The following is a 19,617-nucleotide window of genomic DNA, read 5'->3' on the forward strand; positions in this document are numbered from 1 at the left end:
TAAATGAACAATTATCTGTGTATACTTAATAATCCTGACTGTAGCAACTTCATTCTTCTACTCTGTGATTGGGCTTTCCATACCTTTGCAATATCCTTGCTATGAAATATTTAAATTAAGGTCCTTATCACCACATCTGGTGATGATACAAGTGGAAATTAAGGATCCCATGGGACTCTTTATTAAGAAGGAATCTTGACCAGGGCATCAGTTTGTCTCATGATGTGAGAGAGCTGTTGTTGAGTGCATAATGGCTGTGCTGTTTTCTTACCAGTATTTATCTATTACTTTGTAAAATGATTTGGGAGATCCAGGGTATGAATGGCACCATATAAACCATATTCTGGTTTATATATGTTTTTAACTATATGGATAGGAGGTAAGAAAATAAAATACTTAGTTTTTGTGTTTCAAACTGTTTTTTCCTTTGCAATACTTACTGCTCCTGGCTAACCAAGATGTCCATTGATTTAGTCACTTGAGCTAGCAACCTCTGATTGTATCAAAACTTTCTAAGCAGTTAAGTTCATCTACCAAATATATAAAACATTTTAGTTATTTTGGAGGAGAGTAACATCAGTAGTTTTCAGCCTGCAAAGATTTCCTCATTTTCAAGATGCCACATTATCAATGGTTATAATCTTAGAAAAACTCTTGAGGGACGAGAGAAAAATATATAGCATGTGGAATCATGTCTGTTAACTTTTTGGTTTCCATATTTGGATTATTTGATTTAACATCAATAAAATAAAATATGTCCAACAGTCTTGGTATTACTTAGAAGTTCCTTTTCAGCAAGGAGCTAAGTGTGCCATGAAAATGGTAATGTATACCTTGGTGTATTTTGTTGTTGAAGATGTTATGTAATGTGCGTTTATTTACCACTCTCTATTTTGATAGTGTATTTAGAGCAGGGATCTCAAACTCAAATCACCACGAGGGCCACATAAGGACTCATACATTGGCCCAAGGGCTGCATCACTGACATCTTTTCATATAAAGATACAAAAGCCTCGCCCCTGCCTTTTCCCACACCTTCCCTGCCCCCATTCCAACCCCTTCCCCAAATCCCTGCCCTTGCCCTGCCTCTTCTCTGCCTTCTCTCCTGAGTGCGCGGATCCTCGCTCCTCCCCACTCCCTCCTGGAAAGTGCTAAGCACTGCCAAACACCTGTTTGGTGGCGGGAAGCCCCTGGAGATAGGCAGAGGAGTGGGGACGTGGCGTGCTGGGGGAAATGGGAGGCGGCGGGTGAGGGGAGCTTGGCTGCAGGAAATAACTCTGGGGGGATGAGGAGCTTGGCTGGCCACAGCAAAGGGCCATGTGTTTGAGACCCCTGATTTAGAGGTTAGAATGTTGTACTTGTACTTGTAGTTGGGAGTCCTGGATTTTATGCTCTGCTACTGACACACTGCTTCCTTTGGGCAAGTCACTGAACTATTCTTGCCTCAGTTTCCCTACCTGGAAGACCACTGTGCTAATTCCCCACAGCAGTTTGAGGTTTAATACTTATGCAAACTAATATTTTATTTAAAATAGGAGACATGGAACTAACATGACATATACCTGCTGAGGCTAGAACTCATGGTATCTTCCAGACTTTCAGGCCAAAAGGTTTTTTTTGGCTGCATTGCCTGCATACCATACGGAGCCATTTGGGGAGTTTCATAGGAGTTGGTACAATCTGGACATTTTAGCAGCAAGCTGTAATGAGCATGTGGGAATATTAATTTTCCTAGGGTTTATAATTTGACCAAAGCTTAGCTGGCTGGATTTTGACAGTGACAGTAAGAGACTATTCTCCTCCTCCTCCTCCTTTTCCCCCTTGTTCATCATCACCAAATGTCAAGTGTTTGCTCCACAAAATGGAGGCAATAGATCACTTACAAGAAAAGATTAGAAGATCCTTTGTTTTAAATAAATAAATAAAAGGAAAATAAGTACTTCTGATTAACTTCATTCTTGGCAATGGCTGCAACATGTTTGCTGAAAGTTTCATGAAGATAATACATCTATTTTCAACCTGAGGCCAACACCTGGCATGGAAAAGTTTTTAGTCCAAATGGTAAATATTTGTCAGTTATAAGTAACTGAAGAGTGCTTTATAATGGAAAGTGTTGGGCAACCTTAACTATAGGCATCGCTAACAGCTCCATCTAAAAGATGTAAAAGCAATATTTATACGAATGTGTGTAATAAGTAAAAACAGCCTTCTAAGAAATTTCCTTCCTTCAGATTTCAAACAAAAAAACACTTGTTTTAGCTTAATAAAATTCACTTTGTGTGCTGGTCACACATCAGTGGCAAGTTGATTTTTGTATGTATTTTTTGTTTTTTTTTCCCCTAGAGACTATTACTTTCTTACTCTGTGGGCAGATCTAGATCTGGGTGAGTGACTTGGAAGTTGAAATAATGGAAGATCATACACTGTCCCTAAACTATTGGTGTAAAGGAACTTTAAAGTCAGATTTTAGGACCCAGATAATTTAGTACACTGCAACCTTTCTAATTGCTGCAGATATTGAAGCCTATGAATAGCACACTCTGTGATCTGCAAAGAAAGAATTGAACAGGGTTTCCTGTTGTCTCATTAAGAAGCGGTGTTAACTTTGCAATAATTTGAAGCTTTGTAATATAAATCTTAAAGAAGCAGGTTAATATCTCCCTCACTGAGGGTCTGCTGGATTTATGGATTCCCACATCTCTAATTTCATAGCACTCATCTCTGAACTGAATAAGCCACAAATCTATTCTACCTGTGATGGGGTTAACCTCTAACTTTCTCTGACATCTTTTAATCCAGTCACCTGCCAGTCTCCATTCTATAATTTAACCTAAAAGATTACAGAACTGCATTCTAGGGAACTGCCATGGCAACCGCTAGACATCATCATTAAGATGTGGGCAGGGGGAGGAAGAGCTGGGCTTCCCAGGGCTGGGGCCAGCCTCCAGAAGCAGAGGTGCGCTCTTACACACACGCTTCTGTAGGCAGCAGTAACTTCCACAGTCCCTGGACACCGGTGGGGCTGGCAGACTGAATTCTACAGTATGAACTCTGGACATTCATTCTGTGTGTGTGTTCTTCAATCCAGCTTTCTACAAAACTCTCAAGTCAAACTATATCCCTTCTTGAGATTTTCCTTTCCCCCCACCTCTGCCCCATAATATAACCCCCTGTGGCACTTCCCCCAAAAGGAACAAAGAAGACCTATTCCCTGAGCACTTTGCTTTTGTATTTCTTTCCTCTAACCTTTCTTTTTAGACCATGGACACCATTCCAATAGGTCTGTACAATACCCAGCACGTTCTGAATAATAGTAATGCAAGGTCTTGGGGCTTCCGGATCCCAGCTGTGTTACAAGCTAACCACCCTGATTCTGCAGTGCATTGTGCATGGGCAGATGCAGCATTAGGGTGCAAAGTACTGAAAAAAAGAGCATTAAGGTAGACGTGAATAATCAAACTGCTGAACACACCAAATAAAAATATAAACAAATGTTTCATTTGCATGTCCTATTAGTATTGCATTCATATTGGCTTACATGCATAGCTAAATCCATTATACTGTGCAACACTGTGTATAGTATGAAGTAACAAGTCATGACATTTTGATACTGATTTAATGAAACTATTCCAGCAGCAGTCACCCTCACTTTTGTTAGCCCGGTTAGCAGGAAATTCACAGTTCGCTTTTTTTCTTTGACATTCTATCCACCTTGCTTTACAAGTGTTTGAACGATTTTAATCACATTTTAAATCTTCTCAATTAAGCAACCAGCGACAACTTAAATTGCGAAATGCCTAAATATTCATCAAGAACCTGTTCTTCCATCTTTATGTAGAAGCCTTTATCCATTATGTACAAATGTGTGATTATTTTACCTACTCTTTATATTTAATTATTAAAGACTTGGATGAAGATCTTAATCTATAGAGGACTGGGTAGATTTACTTGTAGATTGTTATAATAGTGTCCTGGTGGGACTGCAGAAGTGTGATGTGTGCTCTACACCAAACCTACAACATATACTGAAACTGGAGCATACTTACACTATTACAGAGGTGTTGCTTTGAGACCTCATCAAGACACATGGCTGGGTTATTTTTTATTTTATTTTTTTACTTTAAGCATTTCCACCATTTGTACCTTTTAAAAACAGTGTCAAACGCCTGACAAAGGGGATGACAAATGTATTGCAGAAGGCAAGGCATTAATTGGATGTTAAAAACAAAATGGCACCCAGCAAAGACCATTTGAAGGAAGGCACTCATGTATTTTAAAGAAAATGTGACACTCTTTTGGTACATTCTCAGTTTTTATTGGGAATTGTGTATAGGGTATACCTCCTAGGCCATTATGTACAATGGTCTTTGTTGTGCACAGCTTAAGGAAGAATATGAATGCAAAATGTAACTTTGCTCCCAACTTCTGAGAAGCATATTATTACTCCGCCAAAAGAGGTTTAGTGAGATTATTCCCTGTTTCTTGATATGGCAGAATTCCAGACAAATGTGTGAAGGGAGAAGCTTTAGCACCATCTGGAATCCACAGAGGCCTGCACTGCTGGCTGCCACCTTGAAACACTTATTTATAGAGAGATTTTTCTAAACCTGTTAAGCACTTTCTTAGTTTAAGCTTTTTCCACAGTATGAAGTATAACAAGGTGTCTAAGGTTCAGTGAAATAATAGATAGAATGGCTTTCAAGTTGGATTCTGTAGTGAAATCATCTTCTAAATGCAAATAGATGCAAAGATGGTACATTGCATAAGTTACTTAAATAGAATATGCTGTAACATTAATTTTGCAGAACTGTTTGGAGTAAGGGGCCTACGTGTGATCTCTTAGATAATTTCACCCTCCCTTACTGTAGCTCTTGAATAGGCTTTCTCTGATGGTTTATAATAGCTACTGGTAGCCAGTTTTTATTTTTATTAAGAAATTGTATTAAATTTATTCTTCTGCAAATAAGGAACAGCTCACACACAAGTAAAAGGCACTCTAGAGCATTTGTTTTCCTGCTGCTTATCAAGCTTATCATCTCAGGTTCTTCCAGAGCTTGAGTATGGGCTGCCAATGCCAGATGGCACGGTTTCTGAGAGAAGAAGTAGCTTTTGCTTAGAAGTAATACTGACAAACAATACCAAATTAGCATAAGCAAATGTCAGTGAGTTAACATAAAGCCAGCACTATTTCTGTCTCTTCTTCCTTTCCTAGGCCATGGGTGTTGAGAGTGACCAAGAGATTGTGCAGATGATTGGTACAGAAGAGCATGTGATGGCTGCATTTGGTCCCAGTTTGGAAGAATGCCAAAAAGCTCAGATTTTTACACAGATGCAGGTGTGTTTTTTCATATTGCTATGGACTGTGAAATCTAGAGGTGATGCCTATTTATTTTGCCATTGGTACATAGGTTGTTGACACAACAGTTTCATGGCTTTTTGTTGTTTACTTTTGGTTTTGGGCCACACACGTCACAAGAAAATTTCTGCTGTAATTGTCTGAGGAGAGGAGAGGAGAAGAAGTGAAGCCAAGAAACATCTATTTGTGCTCGGACATGAAGTAGCCCATGTTTAGTGTATGTGGCGGGTAGTGGAGTCTATAATCTGAGTGAGCTGGATTTTTGTTGAAGGCCTCACATTTTTTTGAAGTTGGTCACGCCACAGACAGGAACCTTCCACATGAGTGTGCGAGTGCTTTCATTGTGCATGAACTCTACTGAAATTCTAATCCCTTGCATAAAGCCAGTAATAGCCACCAGTTAAGGATGGGCCATAATTCTCTTCAGTCTGAACACCACCTTAATTAGCTGGAATATGTTAACCTGGATGAAACTGACAGAGTAGACAGAAGGAGTTGGGGATGAAAAGTGAATTGGAGGGAATGAGCAAAGAATCCTGTGGCACCTTATAGACTAACAGACGTTTTGGAGCATGAGCTTTCGTGGGTGAATACCCACTTCCTCAGATGCATGTAGTGGAAATTTCCAGGGGCAAGTATATGTATGCTAGCAAGCAAGCTAGAGATAACGAGGTCAGTTCAATCAGGGAGGATGAGGCCCTGTTCTAGCAGTTGAGACTAACACGGCTACCCCTCTGATACTGGAGGGAATGAATGTCTTTGGCATATGGAGCCATGCTCTTCATGTCCCCGTGATGGTTTATTCTCTCTATATTCAAGTATCCGGGGGTAGCCGTGTTAGCCTGTATCAACAAAAACAACAAAGAGTCTGGTGGCACCTTAAAGACTAACCGATTTAAATCTGTTAGTCTTTAAGGTGCCACTGGACTCCTTGTTGTTCTCCCTATATTATGGCACTTACACCCTTTAACCATTCCCTATTCATCCACAGATGTTACCTATGTATAATATTGAAAGATACAGCATGTTGTTTGTCATTTATGTATATTAAGTTGATTGCCTATGAAGCTTTCTGTGATGTTCATGAATGAAAGGTATTTATTTAAAAATACGTGGTGTTTTTCACTTCAGTGACTTCACTATGTAGCTGTGCCACTGACAAATAACTAAACTGCAATGATTGTGAAAAATCTGTGTATATGTATAGATTACATTCTTAGTACTAAACACACCTGTGGTACTCACTTGACAGGCATTAAAGTACATAGGAAACAAGGTACGAAGGCAGAGGATGTGGGGAGGCCCAAAGAAAACGAAGATGGAGGAAGCGCGAGAGCTGCTAGCATCAACCATCCTGACACACGTTCCTGTACGTAGTGTCTCCTTTAACTTGAAAAAAATGTTATTTTGGGGGGTGAAACAAGTTTTCCACTAGTATGAATCGACTTCTAATGCAATGCCTGAAATTTTTAAGTAACATGTTGCACTTTCCCGCTCAGAAGAGAGCCTGCTGAAATTGTTTTAGAACTTGGCTGAGTTCTGAATGAATCTCATAGTAGTAGATCAGTAAAATCTTAAAAAGAACAGTGAAGTGTCCAGGAGACCTAAGAGACCTTCAGAGCCCACTAAGTAGAGCTCTTCCATTTACCACATACTCATCTAATGGCATCCCCTCTGAAGCTTGCAGACACTTCAGAGGAGAAACTGCTATGTACGACTCTAACCTGAACTGCAACAGATCCTGCTTGTATAACAGATTAATCTCAATCTATTTAAACAATGATTTTTAAAAAAATATTTATTTATTTTACTGTTTTGCTTTCCAATACTGTTTGCAAACCAATACACAGGTAGAGTGATGCAAAGTAAAGAAGGGAAATTGTGTCTCAACGTTGGAAGGAATGCTCACCAAGGATGCAATTTTCAAGTTTATTAAAAATATGTATAATTATGTTAGAGAAGCACCCCAGAGCCCCAGTTAGGATTAGGACTCTGTGATAGCAGCTGGGCAAACAGAGATTGGCACAATCCTTGTCTCAAAGAGTATGCAATCTAAGAAGATAAGCAACATATGAAGAGTAGGGGAAGCAAGACTATCAAATGCCAATTTTTGTACATAATGTTATGTTTTTAAATTCGTTTTTGTAATTATATAAATATCTACTTTTCCTAGCTGCCTATTAAATATTGGCTGATACCTTATAGGTGTCATGGCAGAAGTGGGTGTTGAAAAGGGATTCAGAGGAGGAGTACTTACATGTATTTGTGATAATGCCCTCGGAAATGTCTCTGGTGATCCACTTTCAATGGTATAGACTAGAAAATGTTAGTATTTGACTTTCCTGTTTCATGTAAGACATAATGAAGGTATTGCAAAAACAAAGGTGGAAAAATGCAAGCTAATGTGACACCCGACAGATCCCAGTCATCGGTGGGCAGGATCGAACCTGGGACCTCTGAAACTAAATGCTTGAGATTCTATTGCATGAGCTAAAAGCCATGCGGCTCTTAACTAAGGCTGCAGAGCAAACTCATTAATCTCTCTCCCTTGTTGCCACTAGATAAGACAGAAAACTACACCCAGGAGTATCAAAGGGTAGCTGTGTTAGTCTGGATCTGTAAAAGCAGCAAAGAATCCTGTGGCACCTTATAGACTAACAGACGTTTTGGAGCATGAGCTTTCGTGGGTGAATACCCACTTCCTCAGATGCATGTAATGGAAATATCCAGGGGCAGGTATATATATGTGTGCTAGCAAGCAAGCTAGAGATAATGAGGTCAGTTCAATCAGGGGGGATGAGGCCCTGTTCTAGCAGTTGAGGTGTGAAAATCAAGAGAGGAGAAACTGGTTCTGTAATTGGTTCTGTGAATGGCTTGCTAGCACACATATATATACCTGCCCCTGGATATTTCCATTACATGCATCTGAGGAAGTGGGTATTCACCCACGAAAGCTCATGCTCCAAAACGTCTGTTAGTCTATAAGGTGCCACAGGATTCTTTGCTGCTTTTACACCCAGGAGGTGTGTGGGTTACATGCTTCCCCTAACTGAGGACGTACGCCCTGAGTTTCAGAGACTTCCCACTTGAAATTCCAGACGAGTCCCCACTTGTAATGCCAACAGACCCCAGCTGTCATCGAGTGGGATCGAACTGGGACCTCTAGAGCTTAGTGCATGAGCTAAAAGCCATATGCCTGTCTAAGTGATCTCAGTGCCACTAGATGGGACAAAACATCACACCCAGGAGGTGTGTGGGTTACACTAGCAAACCCAGAATCATAAATCTTTACAGGTCTGTCTGAACAGAACTGCTGGAAAAACCTAATGTTGAGCTGGTTGGTTTGTGTGTTGTTTTAATTACTTTTTATATGGACTCCCTAGCACTGGGTTTTCCATCTGGATGATCTGCTGCCTTAAGCTGCAGCCCTAGATAACAGTTCAAATGCCACTTCCATGAGTGCAGTATAATTACTGAGATAAACAGAAGGAAAGAGGTCGGCATTTTGAGACCTTAGTCACCATGTTCCCACATTCCAGGCTTCTCAACAGAAAAGTGGATGTAAAGTCTCCTCATAGCAGCCAAGCTTGTAGGGGAAGACTTTCCACCGCCATAATTAGCACTCATTGCAGTCATGAGCGAAGTCAAGAATGTAGAGCACACTGGCCTCTTGCCCCTAGAGATAGTCTTCCTAGCAAGTATTAAAGTACGAGAGGAGAGATTTGGGCTATCTGTGTGTATTGTAGTTCCTCTGTGGGAGAAAGTGTCATCAGGCTGGCATCATATGAGTACAAACATTCACTTTTAAGATAAATAAATTCATAATTTGTTTCTAAAGGGGAGGAAGCTCACTAGTGAAATAGGTGTTTGAAGAAATTGTATCCTTTTCTGTTAAGTAAAAGATAAAACTGTGTGTCTCTATAGCTTTCTCTTTCCTCTCACTTGAGAAAAGGTTGAGTAAGTATAGTGGAGGAGATAAAATAGTCCTCCAGCAAATATGTCTTGATTTTTCAGGGATTTTTTTCCAAGCACGCTCTGTGCCAGAGCCTAAACTTTATTAAAATAGTGTGATGAGGTGAACTGTATTGTGGATCAATAGTTGCTAAATTAGAATTTGTCTATTTGAATGTGAATATTCAAATGTAACAATTTTTTTCCCAAATGAAGTGGTATTTGCAACAAAGGTCTCCTTTGTAGAGGAAAACCAATGACACAGGAAGGGCTTCCATGTTCCTTGATTAGAACAGTTATGAGGAATGGGGGCAGCTAAAAGCAATATTTTATTGCTAGTCTTTTAAAAAAAAATGGTGCAGGAACATTCAAACATACACTTCTTCTGGGAATCTATTGATGGCTGCTAGTATAATAGCTAGCATCTGAGAAACATACAGAACAGAAAAGTCCTCTTCTCTCCAATGAAGATTTTAAGATCTGTTTTCCCACTTACGAGTATTTTTGAAGTGATGATCGGACAATGTATCGATTGCATATGGCTTCACTTCTGATTAAAACAAAATGAGGATTCTGTGGCTGTTGGATTGAGAGATGTAGTCTGGAAAACCTCAAGCCTTACAAGTGGGGGATCAAGGAGCAACATTCTCAAATTGTAAATGGAGCTCCATTGAACCTTCTACACAGGAGAGAAAGTTGTTGTGCAGGAACTTCAAAGGAGAGTTTATCCAATTTGTGGGGGTGGGATTTTTGGAAGATAAAGTCTCACCACTTATTCTAAGGGTGTCAATGTAGATTTGGTCATACCTCCAACACTATAACTTTCAAGCTGAATCTAAATCGAAATGGGAAGTCTTGAAGGCTATTCCTTGTTGCAATTGAAAAATATCTATTTGGGAAATAGATCTGAAACAGAACAGAAAGTAAATGATTCCTAACTCAGGATTGCGTTTACTGGTGGAATACGGGACAGAAACTTGCTTTATGGGCGTGGGTGTGGGTGTGTGGCAGGCAATGTATCTTAATTTCCAGTGTAGTCGAAAGAAGTGAATACGTCTCAAATAGAAGGAAACATTTCTTTTAATTCATTAGTAACAGTTGCTTATGTTTACAAAATGCCACAGTATTGAATTATTCCATTTCTTGCCAACTTTTTTCTTCAAAGCTAGACGATATCAGATATCAATTCAAAGGATTGCCATAATAAGATATTTGACATACATACTTATTCCAATCTATTTCATTTTAAATTCTCTTTCAATGTTCCTAATACATTTAAAGTTTCTCTTGGTGGCTTTCATAATGTAAAACAAGCCCCATTCTATTGTCCTCACTCAGTCTCAACTTCCCATTGGTTTAAGTGGGGATCTGAGTCAGAACAAGGGCACAATTGGTCCTGTGATATCAACATTTTTCTCTAACCGTTTCAATTACAGGTAAAAGAATTTCATTTCCGTGCCAAATGTATCTACACAGCAGTGATGGTCCGCAGGGTAATTCTGGCCCAAGGAGAAAACAAAGTAGATGACAGAGACTATTATGGAAACAAGCGATTGGAATTGGCTGGGCAGGTGGGTCCACACTTCGGGGTTGTGTGATTTTTGTTTGTTTTTCTTTTTTACTTTTAAAAAAGATGTGGGGTCGAGGTATGCTTTCCCTGAATTGGGTCTTAAACAATATAAAACACTTGAAGTAAGATTCTCACCCTCACTCTGTCCCTTTTCACTTAGGAATAGGGTTGGAGTGGTATAAGGGGGCGCTAATAGCCCCAGGCTGGCTGTGGGAGAACTCCCTAGGTACACATACTGCAGAAGACAGCTGTAAGGGTTGTCTTCTGCGGATCCCCTTGAAAGCCCTGGTGTGGAGGTTGGGACTGGAGGCAGGTGGGCACATCAGGGATGTGCTGCAGGCCTACAGAGATTTGAGGCAGTACTGCAGCCCATAGAACTGCCCCAGCAGGCTGCTGTAGCTTAGACAAGCCCCTTGAGTTGTCTGAGTTACTCTGGGGGGTTCTCCAGCCTCAGGAGCAGCTCAGATTGGGAAGGTGCAAAGATGGCTTAAAGCAGCCTTAGCTCCCCTCCCTCGGGGCTATGAGCTCTGTGCTGCATGTCCTTTCATACTCCTAATAAAAAGGGCTAGTTGTCTACATGTCTATAGTTTAGAATATTGACCACTTTAGTTACCCAGACCTTAGTATAACTTACATTATTTTACATTTTATTATTTAGTTATGATGAGGAAGTAGTTTTAGATTTGAGGTTGGACTTCATTGCTTGACTTCATTGCTTCATTAAAACTGTGTATTCAGGTACATAACAGCACTTATGGAGTACACATGTTTTTATGTTGTGCTACTTCTGTATCTTAGATCATACATGAAGAATTTAGACTGACGTATATAATGAGGCAAACTGGAAAAATTCTCTCTCGCGTGCGCATGTGCTCACACACGTAAAAATGCCATTTCTTCAGACAGCTAACAAAAATTTACCAAAACTTTCCTCCCTAGCACGATTTCTGATTTTACACAAGCATCGAACAACTTCAGTCTAAACCTAATTTCCCCCCCGGAATATTATAATTGACCAAATGTTTTAAGGTTATAATGAAGACACCACTGCAGCCTTAACTTGTAACATTATTGCTGTAGTTCTGTAGTATTTTAACCAGTAAAAGCAATCATTAATTTGCCACTACATCCATTCTACCTAAATAGATTGAAGGTTGATTATTTGCCTTGGTGTAATCGAATCACGGAAAACATAAATAGAACCTTTCTGCAGTCTGAAACAAAAGCATTCTGGTTGCAAATGTTAAGACTGCCATAGTTGGTTAAAGTGGTAGTGTAGCCATGTTGGTCCCAGGCTATTAGAGAGACAAAGTGGGTGAGGTAGTATCTTCTACTGGACCAACAGAAGTTGGTCCAGTAAAAGATATTACCTCTCCTACCTTGTCTCTCTAAAAGTTGGTTAAATTAAATGGAAAAGTATTTTGTGGGGTTGGTTTTTTTTTTGCTTTTTGTTTTAATTGCAGAAGCTCGTCATAACAAAGGCAATGCAGAGTAGTTTTTCATCATGGATAGCTTTGCAGTGATTGCATATAGTTGTACCATTTGATTTAGTAGCTCTAATTCCCTTGGGATTTCCTAAATGATCCTTGGAAGCTAAGCATTTGACTCCTCTTTCTACCCTTTCCTCTAACCTTCTCTCCCCCCCCCCCCCGCATGTTATCAGCATAGGCTTGATTTACCTGTACTTGGGGACTAAAACAATAAAATAAAGCACAGGATGAGACTTCGCTTTTTCTTTAAGTGAGTTTTAAAATATTTACAATTAGCTGAAGTTTGTGTAATTAAACGGGCAGAGATTTTTAAAATGCTAGTTGTGTTTCTGGAATAAAAATCCTGTTGCTTAAAGATTTGAATTAAAAAAGAGCATCCCCATGTGAAGAGGAAAACATAGCGGTCTAAACAATGTAAAGACATAAAAGGCATTGTGTTCATAAAAATGTGTGAAAACAATAGCTGCTAATTTCACACCTCATGGGACAAGGGAGTATGAAATGTGCTTTAGCTTTAGATAACAGAGTTGTGTCCACTAGCCAAGCTGGTTTACAGAGCTTTCTCTTAGTCTTTCTGCCACTAGAGGCTTGGTAGGCCAGGTGCCAGCAGAGGTGTTAGCAAAACCTACAGATTTCAGGCTTAATCTTTTCACCTACCTTTTCTCTTTCCTTAATGTGTTCATTATTTGCTGAGCATTACTCTGTTCTTTGTCTTTAATTTTTTTTGTTTCTAATGCAGCTAGCTTTGTATGGGTGAGATATGGAACAGCACCAAAATCCGGCACCCTGGAAAGCAAGGGATTTCTACCCTGTGACAAAAGAATACCGCCTTGACTTCAGAGATTGCCTAATCCCAGCTGTTCTGATAATATAATTAAGGCTGCCTAATGTCTTTAATTTTGCAACCAGTTTGTGTGAAAAGGAGAATTTGGCACTCTAAAGGCTTAAACACGAAATAACAATCTCAAGGCGCCTAATTAGAATTCTCTGACATTAAGCTAATTGGTGAAACTGTATTTCAGCAGCTTAACTTCTTTATTAATTTTTTTTTCCTTAGGATTTTCAATCAATTGATGAGCTGTCAGTATTTTGTTCTTAAATATAATTTGCTCTTTGGTGCTCCTGTCTTAAGCTGGCTGAAGGGCCTTGGACTAACTCTGAAACGTATTGAATATTATCACTGGCATTCCATCCCTGTTCTTTTAATCACTGACTCTTGACCTAAATAGTGTGGTTATTGTGAGACTTTGTTTTGCAGATATTCACTGCTCTTACAGAGAGGCTGTGAAAGTACAAAAATTAGCAAAGTGTGTAAGGCTTTTAGGCTGGAAAATTTAAAGTCTGTGTACTTAGGATGTAACTTACTTATTACCTCAAAGAAAAAGAGATTTGGTTTGTGTCCATATTCACTACAGTTCCTGGCACTGGAAGATTTTAGTGGAATTGTAGTGCTTGTTTTTCAATCAGCAGGTTCAGTGCAGAAAATATTTTTCTAGTTGGCTAATTAAAACATTCTGTTTTTACTGGACATTCATTTTAAGGTATGCTCAAAAGCCAATTTACATCAATGGAAATACTCTTGACTTCAGTGGACGCTGGCTCAATCCCCTTGATCCTTAAAATTGTCAGGGGGACAAATTGCAAAACTGTTCCCTCGCACTCACACATCGTTCTCAGTAAAGGGGTATAACTTTGAAGACTCCAGTTAAAAATTTTCCTCCCTAAGAGTATGGTCTGTGTGACTTAACATTAAGTAGAATGAGTTTGAGCCAAAAAGCAACTGTTGTGATGGAGGCACCAGCTGTGGCTCCGTAGTCAAGATTTGAGTTTTGCACTAAAGCCTGGTCTACACTGGGGTTTAGGTCAATGTACCTACGGCACTCAAGGGTGTGGAAAACTCCGACCCCTGAGAGCTGTAGCTATGCCAACCTAAACCCCTGGTGTAGATGTGGCTAGGTCCATGGAAGAATGTTTCCATTCCGCTAGGTACCACAGCTCAGGGAGGCAGAGTTACTACAGTGTCAGAAACTCACAATAGTAACAGAAGGAGATTATCTATGGCATGCTATGGGGTTACAAGAGCATACCTATGCTGCCATTGCAAGCTGCTCTAGACCCCATAGTGTGTGGACAAGCCCTTAAAACAGAGATTCAAACATTTTCTTATGTATTTTTTTTTAAAAATACCATGATCCTTCCCAAAATGATAGCACTTACTCTTTGGGTATAGAATGAATTTTGTGGGAAATTTAAAGTAAATCTGTTAATTAGTTAAAATAAATTAAAAATGGGGCCCTTTAAAAATTTTTGCACCCAGTGTCAACATGTTATTTTTGGTCCCAGTTCTCATAACAGATTAATGCAGAGGTTTCATACAGCCTCTGCAGTGATACTATATGGGAGTGGGGAGAGGAAGAAGGAAGGGAAAACCTAATGACTTTAAAAATAAATGTACACAAACACTAAAATGTCCTTATCAAGGTTATTGCATGATTGCCCTGCAGAGTTAAGGTTGTTTAGATGCCTCCAGAGGGATTTAAGAGATGATAATATTTATCCAGCAGACCACTTTGTCAAGAATTTAGTAAGATTTTTTTATCTTCTGCTGTTGATAGGTGGCCTACCCCTGTGTTAACCTATGGCCAAAGGTGGCATGCGAGTTGATTTTCAGTGGCACTCTCACTGCTCAGGTCCTGGCCACCGGTCCAGGGGCTCAGCATTTTAATTTAATTTTAAATGAAGCTTCTTAAACATTTTGAATACTTGTTTACTTTATATACAACAATAGTTTACTTATATATTATAGACTTATGGAAAGAGACCTTCTAAAAACATTCATGTGCTAGTAATACATTTTAAACCTTAAATTAGAGTGAATAAATGAAGACTTGGCACAACCCTTCTGAAAGGTTGCCCACCCCTGATGTAGGGTCTCAGAGCATGGGCTTTAGCCTGAGACTGCTCATCTACACTGCAGTTGTATAACCCAGCCACCTGAACCCCACAAGCCTGAGTTAGCTGACCCAAGCCAGCTGTGGCAATGCCACAGATCTTTGATTACAGCATACACCAGGGGTTCTCAAACATCACTGCATCGCGACCCGCTTCTGACAACAAAAATTGCTTGCCGATCCCAGGAGGGAGGACCGAATCCTGAGCTCGCCTGAGCCTGTCTGAACCCTGCCACCCTGAGCAGGCGGGCCAGGGCCAATGCCAGAGCCTCACCATTCTTGGAGGAGAGGGGGAGGGGCAAAGACAAATCCCACAGGCTTCAGCCTCAAGTGAGGGGCCTGTAACCTGAGGCCCCCCACTACACACACACTAGGCTTCAGCCTCAGGCAGTGAGGCTCGGGCTTTGCCCTTGGGCTCCAGCAAGGCTATTACAGTCCTTGGCGACCCCATTAAAACAGCATCACAACCTGCTTTGGGGTCCCGATCCACAGTTTGAGAACTGCTGGTGTAGACATACCCTCTGAGGCCTTTAATATATGATGAACAAGATGGGAGGAAGATCTTTTCCCTGAAACGCAAAATCAAATAGAGAAATTGGATATTCAAAAGGAAAGTTTAAGTAAATACTTCACATGTATATTGAAACATTGCAGTCACTCTTTCCCCTTTACTGCTAAGAGATGTAATTGTATGATGATGTAGGAACCTTAACTTTATTTACTACCTCAGCTTATTTAAATTCTCAGTCTTAGGTGCTAAGGTAAATCTAAGGTGATTTTGCATTTAACATACAGAATTTATTAATGTAGTACCATTGGCTAACACAGTGCTTCATAGATATAAGAAAATATTTTTCCTGACCTGAAGAGTTTCGTCAAGGGTACCCAATCCTGCTGTCTCCAAAGCCTGGTATTTGCCAGGTATTGCCCTGTGTTTCAGTGGGAGAAGACCTAGGGTTTAGGCATTAGGATCTCTCAGGATCCTAAAGCTTGTAACAATCTTGTCCTCAGCTGCTTGAATTGTGCTTTTGGAGAACTCAGCTGTTTCAGGAAAATCACTTTTAATTTGGAAACATGAAAAAAATTCTTTAGATTGATTCCAAAGAGAGAGAGATTTTATTAAATGTCCTGGTGCTCCTGAAGCACCACAGTATTAAAATCACTCAGGCTGCTGTTGTTAAAGCTACTAGTCTTTAGACTCCTTGTTGAACTGATAACCTATAAGTTAGACCACATCAAGGTTGTGAATTTAAAATGACTTTCTGAAGTTCATGCTTCTGTGTTTTTGGTGTGATTCATCTAAGATGTCAGCAAAATGGAGGTCTGACAATGTTACAATGTTATGATTTCCAGTGGCTTTTGACTGTGCATAGATCATATGCTTCGGGCTGTTGGTGGAAAGATGGCAGATGAGAATGGGTGGCCCTTCTTGTTGGGAGAGAAGTGAGTAGCTGGCTCTGTGCTTGCAAGGGAGGAGGCAGTGGCATTATGTGCAGTTCAGAGGTGATAGTTATAATTCAGTTTCATGCTACACACACAGAAATTAAATTATGCAGTAGACTCCACAACGTCTTAGCTGTGCTTGCTGATTACCCAGTTTATTCAACAGCACAATGCCTTCTATGCTGGGAACTACCATTTTTGGCATTCAATAGCTAGTGCATTTTTAGTCTTCCTGACATTCGAGTTGCTGTAAAACAGAATCCCAGAATAGGATTGCCAAGTTTTAGAATTTATACTGCTTGTTTGAAAAACTAATCGTTGTAAACACTGACAATGTATCATTTAATGCAAATTTAGGTATTTTGGGAAACCACTAGTGTTTACTTGAGGAGGTTGGGAACGCTGTGAAAACAATCAAATAGCAGAGCAAAAAAACCCAACCCTTCAGATCATGAAGGACATCTCCATAATAGACAAAAGGCAGAAGAAATCATTGTATAAAAAGTTAAAGTACGTGGAGAGCATATATGAAGAAGAGGAGGGTTTGGGAACCAATAAATAGCAGCAGTGTTGAATAGTTATTTTTATACCATGGTGTTTTATCCCAATCCCCTTGGTATGTAACTCGTGTACCCACCTGTAGGCTGGTCATTTTAGTGATTTATATCTTTCCGTGGGTGGACAGGGTTTGGCACATTGCAGGAGCAACTTGAATATAGACAGTAAATATGGAATTAGATGAAGACTTGCATAAATTGGGGATCAGTTGTTCATGGCAGCAAGGCTAGGTAGCTTACAGAATAACGGGAGATTAGATGTACATCAGAGAGAGTACCAAATCTAGCTAATCTCAGATCTACCCCATCAGAAAAGAGGGAAAGGAGTTTCAGCTGCAGCCAGAGGGGAAGCAGGCAGTTCCTGGTAGCTGGCTGGTAGTCACTGAAAGGAAAGAACCTGTCCCAACTCTTATCTGCAATAGCTGTGGCAACTGTCTGCTCCCCCTCCCTGCTTCGGTCTGACCATGCCAGCCATGCACCACCCTCAAAATCCGTATTGTTGGGGTTCTTAAAGTACTCCATGCAACGGCAATCACACACAGCATCTTTCTTCCCTGCTCCCAAGGTGTTCTTCAGAGGGAGGACTAGGGAGGGGAAAGAGGCTGCTGTTTGTACAAGTAGAATCCCTAAGAGGGTCTTTCTGTTCCCTCCTTCTCTGAGGATGCCTGCTCATGCTTTGGAGTCCGGAGCTGGATGTTAAGGCAGTCTAATTTCTATGCAGCCATTGTTTTAAATCTTGAAAAGTAGTTGTCAGGAAATCAGGAGAATCACACCTTAGCGGTGGTTGATCTCATGAGATACAATGTAACCAGGTTGAGAGAGGATTTTAATCAATAAATGACTAGGCTCACAATTTTGAAAAGAGAAGTATGACGAAGGAGAAAGGCAGACAAATCAAAAAAGAGTAGCTGTGATGGGCCATTTGTTGATTTGAAATTACTTCTAATCTGGTCTCCTGTTTTATTCTAATGAAGAGAAACAAAGCCTTCTCACCAAAAAGTTAGGTACCGAACATAGTTTTTATCCTTTTTAATAAGCTAATATTAGTAAGCACTGATGACCTAAAATGCATCATTTTTGATCTGTCAAAAGAGGAAAAGTCACTCACTATTCACTCTAAATCCAGTTGTTTTGTGTTTTGCAGCTTCTTTCCCTTCTCTTTGAAGATTTGTTCAAAAAATTTAACTCTGAAATGAAAAAGATTGCTGATCAGGTAATTCCAAAGCAGAGAGCAGCCCAGTTTGATGTAGTGAAGCATATGCGTCAAGATCAGATCACCAATGGCATGGTAAATGCCATCTCTACTGTAAGTGCTATGTTTTATTGCTGCTTGGTGGGGTTTCTCATCAGCCTTAGTAGGGGGTGTAGTGGCTGGGATGAATGGGTGAGTTATTTTTGTTCTGGTGGTTCCAGTATCCTTGGTCATGAAAACAAAGCTATTAATATTCTTTATAGATTCAAGTGATAAAACTCTCTCATGAATAAAGCTCTAAGAGCTCACTAAGAGGGAGATTATGATCAACATAATAAATTTATATCAATGTATACTACTCTGAAGTCCTACTGAAACAAATGATGAGAACTAAGACATTTTAAATTATCAAAAAACTTCTTGTTTACGTCAGTGATTCATGGTAAATACTTGGCACCTAGATTTATCTGATGTCAAACAACATTTGTGATGGAGCTGGTTGAAAAATGCAGAAAAAATGTTGACTTTTTTTTGCAAAAAATAAGTTTCAAAACCTCAAATTTTCAACCTGCTCTAGTTTGTAAATTGAGTAAAACTGAAGATCTGCTACAGCTCTGGACCTTTTAAAGGGACCATGCTTCTTTTTGTTCACAGGTGATTACAATTAAGAGTAATGATACAGTCTACTGGCTATACCAGGGGACTAGGACTTCTGTGTTCTCTTTCTGTCTGATGTTGACTTATCCTGTAAAACTGGGCAAGCTGCTAGGTGCTTTTTAAAATACTATTGATCCAAGAACTAAAGAAGTAATTAATTTCAATATGTACATGTAGTTTACTCTGGAGCCCATGTATCTGTTTTCTCTTGGTTAAAAGGACCTGGGCTCAGAGGTGAACCTTGTTCAGATGTTCAACTCAGAAGTTCTGAACAACTTAGAGTTGCTTAGGGGAACTGGGTGAAAGCTGGTAACAAGATCAATTCTATAAACTTCTTAGGATGTTTTGATCTCTGGTTGCTTGCTGTTTTCCATCTCAACAAAATTCAAGTAGGTACTTTTTTTATTTTTGCGAAAGCACAATGATGCAACTCCAGATCTGAACCTCAGT

At 39.8% G+C, this 19,617-nt stretch overlaps 1 protein-coding gene across 9 annotated transcripts in view; it reads left to right on the forward strand.

Moving 5' to 3' along the window:
- The window catches only part of POLR3B (RNA polymerase III subunit B), a 123,701-nt gene that overhangs the window by 25,160 nt on the left and 78,924 nt on the right, over positions 1-19,617 (forward strand). For all 9 annotated transcript variants that reach the window (XR_003998093.1, XM_030544965.1, XM_030544940.1 and 6 more), the window contains exons 10-13: positions 5,213-5,335; positions 6,609-6,725; positions 10,744-10,878; positions 18,463-18,624. Coding sequence is in view for 8 of the 9 variants with exons in the window: in XM_030544965.1 (XP_030400825.1) it covers positions 5,213-5,335; positions 6,609-6,725; positions 10,744-10,878; positions 18,463-18,624 (537 nt within the window). In the remaining variant the exon portion in view is untranslated. The remainder of the gene's footprint in view (positions 1-5,212; positions 5,336-6,608; positions 6,726-10,743; positions 10,879-18,462; positions 18,625-19,617) is intronic.

Source organism: Gopherus evgoodei, chromosome 1 (genome assembly GCF_007399415.2).
Source record: "Gopherus evgoodei ecotype Sinaloan lineage chromosome 1, rGopEvg1_v1.p, whole genome shotgun sequence".
Lineage (NCBI taxonomy): Eukaryota > Metazoa > Chordata > Testudines > Testudinidae > Gopherus > Gopherus evgoodei.